Genomic DNA, 9,289 nt, shown 5'->3' with positions numbered 1-9,289 from the left:
GTGGTACTGAGAGTCTATATATGGCCGGTGATAATATTGAAAAGCATTTGTCCCTCGCTGCTCCTGTATCAACCACTCGCCTCGGGGTAGTGACGTGGCCGCCTTGGATAGTTCGTCGGCACAGCTGTTGTGTTCCCTGTAAATATGTTTACAAGTAATATCATTAAAATGTGCCTTCATGATATTTATTTCATCCAAAATAGTGCTGAGAGTGTGTGTGTGGCATGCAGATGTAGCATTGAACCAGTCTACTATGATCTTTGAATCGCCAAAAATATGTATGTTCATGCAGTTATGACCCAATGTGAAATGCATGAGGTGCCGAAGTGTAATAAGCTCAGCAAAATTGTTTGTGCCAGTCCCCAAACCCATTTTGACTTTATAGTAGTGTTGTTCGTTCATGTAGAGGATAAATCCGCCCCCGCACCCCTGCTGTTGGGCTGCGCCATCAAAAAATGCCCATGGGGTGTTTTTGTCTATGAGTGGAGGTTCACGTGGTCTACGGGTTCGAGTTTGTGGTGGATCTGGCATATTATTGTATGCTGTAATAATCAGAGCTTGGGTGTGCATCCAGTTTATAGATTTGCCATCAAATATAGCTCGGTTCCGTGCCAACCATACATGCCAGCTGATTATGAGGGGGAGGCTCTGAGATTTTGATCCCTTGTGCCGGTGGTACCAAGCTTCCCATGCCCCAATCAGGTCGACACCCTCCCAGATGCCCGTGAATTGTATCGCAGGTGTTATGTTGCACCACAGGTCCGTCAGAACAGTACACTTCAGAAAGAGGTGTGTTGTTGATTCAGCATCGTTTTTACACAACGAACACCAAGTAGGCCCATGAATGGCCCGGCGCATGAGGTATTCCCCGGTGGGGACTTTGTTTTTTAAAATACACCAAAAGAATAATTTGGTCTGGGGAGGTGCTGTGAGATTCCAAATGGCCTTCCACCAGAAGGTTATCAGGTCTGGAACTTTGTGTGATATCAACACTTGGTAGCCGCCTTTCGGAGTATATATGCCACTCTCAGATTGTTGCCAAATGAGCTCGTCCAGTCCTTCTTTTATCCTTATATGGGATTCTTGTAGTGCTGTAATGTAATCCTTCCATTCATTGTGCCAGCATTGGGGCAAATTAATTTGCTGCGCGGTTTTCCATCGTTGTGTGAGGATGGTGGTATTGAGAGGATCCGCAATGTTGGCTATGACCTTGATATCTTGGGCATGTATATGCTGAATAAGCTCCCTGGTTAAGCGATGTCTTCCACCACTCCCTATCCAGGGATCAATACCAATGCGTGCCGACTGTCCATTATTTATTCTCCAGATCAAATTGTCCCTGATGAGTGGCAGAGAATGTAGAAGTGCCTTCCAGACAGATGAAATGCCGGTTTTGGGCCAATTTGGGAGTCTTATCCATTCCATGATATTCATAGGCTAGACGTATTTATGGTATGATATGTTCGTCCAGAGATTTTGTTTCGTGAGCAAAGTCCACCCCATTTTAGCAGCTAGAGCTTGAGCAAAAAGAGGCAGGTCTTTTAAGCCCCAGCCTCCCCACTTCTTGGGCAGAGCTATCCTGTTCCAGGCCACCCAGGCAAATATCCTCTTGTCCTGATTCCCGTTCCATAGGAATCTGTTGCATATTTGGTGAAGTCTGGCCAATATGTTCCTGGGTATCCAAGCCAGTGCCATCCAATATACAGGCGTGGCCTCAAGAACCGATTTTACCAGCACGAGTCTTCCAGCTCTTGATAAGTATCGGTGACTCCATATTTTTAGTCTCTTCTCCAGTTTAGTTACTAGCCATATCCAATCAGCAATCTTCTGACTGACAGGCTTGATCCAGAAACCCAGATATTTTAACCCCCGATCAAGAGGATTGATGCTATAAGGAAACAATCGATGTGCATATTGGGACTCATGAATGGAAGTGTGTGTGAAAATGATGGAGGATTTTGAGTGGTTTGCTAGCATGCCAGTGGCGGATGAGAAAAGGGAGAGGATCTTTGAGAAAGAGTGGGAATCCCTTATACTTCCATCAAGAAATATAATAACGTCATCCACAAACAGAAGGTGGGTGAGGTAACAGTCATCTGATATCTTGAGACCACCCAGATCTCCATCCCTTTTTGCAGATTCAATCAGCCGGCTGAGACCATCCATAACAATAAAAAATAGAAGAGGAGACAGGGGGCAGCCCTGTCTGAGTCCTCTTTCAGAATGGAAAAAATGAGAAGCAGACCCGTTGATGAGCACACTGAAAGTAGGTGTGGTTATACAGGCCATGATCCATGTGATGAAGTTGTGGGGGAAGCCCAAGTGTATGAGTAGCATCTTGATATATAGCCAACTGACACGATCAAATGCCTTTGCCAGGTCGATCTTAAGGGTGATGGCCTTTTGATGTTTGGTCCAGATGGAGTGGATGGCTTCCTGGGCCGAGCCTATAGCTTCATGGATCTGACGATGTTCAAGAAAAGAAAATTGCTGAGGCGCAATATGTCGTGACAGGATAGGGCGGAGACGATTTGCGATAATCTTGGAGATGATCTTATAGAGGTAGTTACAGAGTGAGATGGGTCTGTAATCATCAAAGGAGGATGGGGAATCTGATTTTGGTATGAGGGCTATGAATGTCGTGTTGATGGCATTATACATGGTTCCAGATACGCGACATTCCTCCACAACCCTTAGCAGATCATGTCCGAGCAGCTCGTAGAAAGCAAGGTAGAATTCGATGGTCCAACCATCTGGGCCTGGGCTTTTGTCCTTTTTGAACCATTTCAAGGTGCCCTCAAGTTCCCCAGGTGTCACAGGGTCAAAGAGAGCCTCTGCATCATCCCCATTTACAAACCTGGGGAAATGACCAGCCAGATTTATAATGTCAGCAAGAGTCGAGCCTGGTGGACTTTTATAAAGATTCCTGAAGTGTGATGACCCCAGGTGAGAGAGCTTGTTAAATGTATCAGCCACCCCTCCTTCTGGATTCGGCATGCTCCATATAGTATTAGTGACTTTCCTGCCCTGTGCATAATGGTGAAAAAACCGAGTGTTTTCATCCCCTGCCTTTAACCATATAGCTCTGCTTCGAAGACGAATAGATTCCTCTCTGTCTTTTAATATCTGAGACTTCTGTCTTTCAAGCTCCACCAGGTGGGATTTATCTTCCGCAGAGGCAAACCCCAAACCTCTATCATCCATTAGGGTGCTGAGCTCAGATTCAATGCGCAATAGTGCCGAATTTTCCTTCTGTTGCTTCTCTTTTGCCCAGTTGATGGACAAGTGCTTAAGCTGGGCTAAATTGGAGCAAAATCCTTTTGCTAATGAATCTGATCCTTCAATCGGATTTGCTTTCCAGAAATCCGAGATCATCCTAATATATGATGGATCCTGAAGCCATGTGTGATTAAATTTGAAGGGGGCTTTTGGCTTTTGAAAGGGACCCGAGATCTCCAAGTATACAGGGGAATGGTCTGATATGCCTCCAGCTCCAACCCATTGTTTGTATTGATGCATCTGCTGGATAAGAGTTCCCTTCATGATAAATCTGTCGAGTCTGCGAGCGAGGGCCGCCTCTCCCACCCTTCTGTTCCGCCATGTGGGAAGGGGTTTGTTCATGGGGACATCAATCAGATTGTGTCTTTCCAGGAGCTCAGTCATGTAGCCAGAGATCGAGTCTATCTGAGCCATAGACCCCCAAGATTCACCATAACCCAGAGAAAAGTTGAGATCACCTCCAATGATGATATTCTCCTTTGATAAGATGGATAATCCTAGCAGATGTTGCCAGAACTGCTCCCTTTGCTGACAGGGACCATAGATGTTAATAACCCGAAGGCTGGTTCCCAAATCTGCCGAAAAAAGGTCTAAACCCATATACCCCCTGCCACCCCAGGAGGCTAGGGCTCTGATGGATTTGGGATTGTATCCAATAGCAAGACCACCGGATCGCCCAGTAGAGTCTATGGCCGAAAAAATCCACCCTGGGCACATAGAGGCTAAGGTATCAGAGATGAGGTCAGCCGGGCCAAGGGTCTCTTGAAGGAGAATGATGTCGATAGGGGCAATTTCAAAAAGTCTCCGCAAGGCTAGTTTCTTTGAGGCACTAGCCATGCCCCTGCAGTTGAAGGTGAGGCATTTCATGGTGGGATGCTGGCAGGGGTGTTCACTGCTCTAAGAACCCCATCAAGAGTAGATTGACGGCCAGAGGCTACTTCAACCCCAGCACGACGGATAGCTTTGGATAGGTCAGATTTTCTCCCCCGAGATATCAAGGGTGTAGTACCAGGGATGGCAAGTCCCAAACCAGCAAAATGCAAAGGGGAGTCCCGGGGAGCGATGCGAGGACGAAGGTTGTAATGGTGAGGCTTAGTCTCACGAGAAGTACCGGGGGAAGAGAGGGGCGAGGATAGGGAGAACAGCGAGGGGGCAGGTGGAGCCATGATAGGAGAGGATGGTAGAGTGCATTGTGCAACAGTTATTGATGGTGCAAGTATGGAAGAGCAGTGTGAAAAACAAGATAATGGAGGAGAAAGAGATGTACCCGAAGCTCTGGCGGCTTCTGCTGCAGCCCGTGATCTGGTGATAGGCGGAGAGGGAGTGCTGTGAGCCTCAGCCGCTGCCTGCTGCGCTTTGTTTGCCAAGGACGATGGAACCGGTGCAGGAGAGCGCTGATTAGCCTGTACGTTAGTCCTGGTGGGTACAGTAGATACAATGGGGGAATCCTCTACCTTCTTGATGAGGGGACAATCCTTGAGAAGGTGCCCAACCTTGTGGCATCGGCAACATCGAAAAGGTACTCCCTCGTAATCCAGAATCTGAACCCTGGTGTAGTTTCCCCAATGCAGTGTAATTTTCTCTTCCAGCCCCTCGCGGGTATCCAAATGCACAAGTATGCAGGCAAGGGTTCTGTTCCTTGATTCCACAAAGGTTCTATCATGATCCAGATATGTCCCCAATGCATTTCCTATACGGATGAAAACCTCCTCGCACCAGTATTGAAGAGGGAGGCCAGGCAGGCGGACCCATAATGGGCCAGCACCAATTTGTTCTCTTTCAGGATCGAATAGTGGACTCCATCTTTTTAGCAGCACTGGTGCCATCTCAATGTGCCAGTATCTGCCAAGTACTAAATCTGTGTAGGCCTCTTTTGCAAAATGGAGGGCAAACCAGCCTCTAGGCAAGACTTGTACCTCTGGTAATTCATGAAGGATGCCTCCCCAGATTTCCTTAACCCATAGCGTGAGTCGAGCGGCCGAATATGCCCTACCGCGAACATGACCTACCAGTATAGTGCGGGTCATGGTGGCTGCTTCCCCAATGGCCGAAGTCTCCCCGAACCTAATCGAAATATCCTTTGTGGTAGATTTAATGCACTTTGATTTTCTTTTGCGCGAGCGAGGTGCAGATGGGTGGCCTGCAAGTGGATCCTGGGCGTCGGCCTGAGAGAAATCTTTAACAGGTCTAACCCTAATCACCGGAGTCTCAAAACATCCTGACGGCGGGTGGGTAGGGCTAGGGGGGTTAGAGACCACTGGTGGCGGGGGAACAACAGATGTCTCAGCGAGGAATGAAGATCCGGGCGGATTAGGTTCGAATGGGGGCGACAGAGGCGCAATAGTAGATAAAATGTGAAGGGTACCAGGGGATAGAGGGGGTGTATCCAGAGCCGATGATAGCTGAGTAGGGTTAGGGATTCGAGCAAGGAGCGATGCCGACTGGGGATCCGGCAAGGTAACAACCGGAGAAGTGTTAGGCGGAAATGGATCCGACTGATGCCCTGGACCGACTTCCGGATATGCGAAATAAGGGCCTCCAAAGATAATGCGGTCGGGATGGGGGTCATCGGTGAAATCGACCTCCTCTAAATCCATCGCTTCTCCCGAAATATTTACTGAGGAAGACATCCCGATAACGACAGTTGCCGGGTAAAAACGGGAAAACGGGCAATGTCTTCAGATAACTGTCGGCAGATGTACGCGGGCAGAAAAGGGAGCAGACTGCAGTGTTGGTTTAACTGGGTCCCTGCGGATAGTAAACAAGGGTTAACCGAAATCCTTTCGCAAACCTGTGGTGCCCGCGCGCTCCATCTCCTTCCCCTTTCTCCTCAAGAAATTTAGAGCCTCCTACCCTCTATGTTGGTTCTTTAAATATAAAAGTACTCTCATTTTTTTATTTTATTAAAATATTAATTTAATTTCTATGGGAATAGTTTTAGAAGTCGGGAGGATAGAGGGTTTAGATATATCTCAAAAGTAATTTTAACCTTTTTCCTTTTAGCTTCAATTAAAAAAATGATGTAAAATTAAATTAAAATAAATTATTTTAATTGTGAAATAAATGATGGTTTTTGGGCATGTGATATTGATAAGCCATGGTATTGCCCTATAGTATTGGCCTATGGTATTGCAACAAAGTCTATTTAATAGTATTCATGGTAAAGTGGGGGTGAATATCCATGGTTAAGAATCTTGTGATATTGTTATAAAATATTTTGGTTGTGAAATAAGTTGTGGTTTTTGGGCATGTGGTATTGATAAGCCATGGTATTAAGCCTATTCACAAATTAATAACAAAATCAAAATATAACAGATTGATTTTTATTAATTGATTACTTTAACTTTTTATTATTAATTAAAGCAACATTTAAATGTTTACTCCCGAATATCACTTTTTTTTTTACTAAGCTAACATTTAAAATTTGCAAACTTACTTACATTACACTTACACATCTACTCTATACTATAAAACCCTCTCGACATAATTATTTTCACTTAAATACATCAATTTTTTCAATACATATATCATACACACTTATACTTACATTGCAACAACAAAATTTCCATTTTCCATACATATACAATACACACTTATATACATTGTAACAACAGAAATTCCATGTACATATACAATGTTTAATAGCTTTTAAAAAGTTCATACCATATACCATAAGGATTTAAACCTTAGTTACTACACAAATGTGGAAGGTTAGAAACTACAACGTATAAATGTTATTTTTTTAAAATCCTTTCATCCGAAAGTTATTTTCAGTAATACTACACTGGAAAAATTTAAAAAATCAAAATGTGACGTGCATCCAACGGCAATACGTACAAGGGACGTGCATGCGTGGGTTTTAAAGTCTCCCCCCCAATAGAATTACAACACATTCCATCATTAAGGACGAACATTAACAACTAATTTTTTTTTTTCGATGGGATCGAAGGGAGGGTTTTGATCACGGCGAGCTCCCAAGCTACTGTTCATCCCCAATTTTATCTGAGTACAAATCCGAATCTGGTTGTTTTTGTTTCAGATTCCAAGTTTGAGTCCTATGGCGGATCCACCGCTACAGAAGATCTCAATCACAGGTCCTACTCTGGCAATGATAATGCAGCGGTTTAGCGCCTCAAATGCAGACTGTGATGGTCTCCTCTTCGGCCACGTACAGTCCATCTCCTCCCTAAATTTAGCAGACAACGACGACGAAGTCGGCGTTCGCGAGGACCTTGTGGCCACCATAACTGGCTACAGCAGCAGCGGCTTCATCCAGACGTTCTACGACGCCGCGGGGCGAGTCGATCAGGCCAAATTAGCGAAGCTTGTTGGTGAAAGAGATAGCAGAGACCAGGACCCGCTAATCGGCTGGTATATCGCGCGCAGAAACACCCCTCTCAGGCCCTCGTTGCGAGAATCCGCTGTAACAGCCCGTTTAAGAGCATCGGAAACTCGCCCTCCGGCTTGCCCTGACAATGCCGGAGCCGCTTCCAGGGTTTCTGACGGCGGATTACAGCGAAGCGTCTCGTCCAGGGTTTTAAAAAGTACTTTAGGGCTACCGTACTCGGAATCGAGCAGCGGTTCGCATTCCAGCCGGAGTCCAGTCAGAGAAAAAGATGTCACCAAAGATAAAGTTCAACAGCAGCAGCCGCTGAATAAGGCCTGTGGAATCCCCGCTTCTTCACCCTGCTTGTTTTTTATTTTTTCAGAGTCAATTAACCATCAATATATCCACACGCACGAGTACAGAGCCTTTCAATACCGCGCTAGGGGCAAAGGATTTTTTTTCGAGGCCAAGAGTGTCGATATTGTCAACATAGGGCCTGGGTTTCGCGGCCAGTATAGTGTTTTCTCGCCGGTTTCTGGTTTTCCCTTGCTGCCCGGTAGCTTGGAGTCCCCGGCAGAGGATACCGCTGATAGCCGAAGCGGCAGGGAGGATAAGAATTGGCAGAAAAGTAGACAGGACAGCGGTAAATTGAGCGGTAGTGGGTTGGGCAGAGAACAGGGTGCCTTGGACATGTATTCTTCGGGGTTTTCGGTGGATAGGTTGGCCAGATTGGCAGGATCAGATGCGGACCATCGGGTGTCCGAGCTCGAAGAGCTCTATAAAGGGATGGTTTCAAAGCTTGAGTATCTGTCAAAGCAGGTGGGGGAGAGCTCAGTAGCGGTCGCTGAACAGGCAAGTCTTCTTTTGTGTATTTCTATTTTGAATATTTTCTTGCATGTACAGTGTATGAAACTGATCACCCCCGGTCGTCATTTTTGGGGAAAAATTAATATTCCTGGAGTCTTATGCACTGTCAATTAGACTTTCCAAATCGGGCGAATTTAATTGCCACGAATTGCATAGATTCGAACAGGCAATTTTTCTTTTAAAAAATTCATAAAAGATTTCATTCTCATTGTTGTTAAACGAGGAAACAGACACAGAGATATATAGTTCACCAATGCCTAAATTCAATGCATAGCCCCATGGGTTAGCTTAGTAGGTTGAACTCCCTGCCCAAGAACATTGCTGACGGGGTCTTAGATCACATATTTAAATTGGGCAGAGTCTCTCAGTATTAAAAATTATTATCAGTCACTGGTTTGGTTGGCAGTTGAGCCACCCTTAATCTGGATATTCTAGGAAAGGGGGATCCCATGAGATTTTCCTGGAACTTGGAAGGAAGGGTCAATCAATGCAATATTCGTGCATAAAGAATCTAATGGGAAGAAGTCATGGTTGCTGCCATGACAAGTCTGACAAGAGAAATTTGGCTGAGAACTTGCTGCAGCGAACTGGAGAATTCACTCACTGAACTCAATGATAGGTTTTATCATTTTTTCACATTGGTGTTTTTTTTGAATTGCATTTTTGCTGAACACAAACACCGACCAGGTGACATGGTTACTAATTTCAGACTATGCGCTTGGATATTGTTGATATTTGGCAGCACTTTCTGGACTGGGATTCATGTTTCTGTTTGCTCCATCCGGGTTTTCGTTGTGATGTTAACATGCTGTTTAA

General features: G+C 45.3%; 2 protein-coding genes across 2 annotated transcripts in view; one reads left to right on the top strand and one right to left on the bottom strand.

The window, feature by feature from the left end:
- Positions 1-1,437: 1,437 nt before the first annotated feature.
- LOC149161795 (uncharacterized) lies at positions 1,438-4,116 on the bottom strand. Its single transcript, XM_089435002.1, has 2 exons — positions 2,783-4,116; positions 1,438-2,152 (listed from the first exon to the last, which is right to left on the bottom strand). The coding sequence occupies exons 1-2, from the start codon at positions 4,114-4,116 to the stop codon at positions 1,438-1,440; spliced, it is 2,049 nt and encodes a 682-aa protein (XP_089291128.1).
- A 3,061-nt stretch (positions 4,117-7,177) lies between these two features.
- LOC149161794 (uncharacterized) overlaps positions 7,178-9,289 on the top strand; it is a 43,191-nt gene continuing 41,079 nt past the window's right edge. The window contains exon 1 of the mRNA XM_089437043.1: positions 7,178-8,458. Within this exon, the coding sequence (XP_089293169.1) occupies positions 7,337-8,458 (1,122 nt within the window). The 5' untranslated portion in view covers positions 7,178-7,336. The remainder of the gene's footprint in view (positions 8,459-9,289) is intronic.

Source organism: Pinus tabuliformis, chromosome 5_2 (genome assembly GCF_031772625.1).
Source record: "Pinus tabuliformis cultivar Carrire ecotype Pingquan chromosome 5_2, CPIR1, whole genome shotgun sequence".
NCBI classification, from domain to species: Eukaryota; Viridiplantae; Streptophyta; class Pinopsida; order Pinales; family Pinaceae; genus Pinus; species Pinus tabuliformis.
This window is presented reverse-complemented; position numbering and strand designations above follow the sequence as displayed.

Coding starts and splice junctions, on each gene's coding strand:
- LOC149161795 (XM_089435002.1), bottom strand. CDS start 4,116: ATGGCTAGTGCCTCAAAGAAACTAGCCTTGCGGAGACTTTTTGAAATT. Junction 2,153..2,782: donor CTTGAGGGCACCTTGAAATG/GTTCAAAAAGGA, acceptor GGATGGTCTCAG/CCGGCTGATTGAATCTGCAA.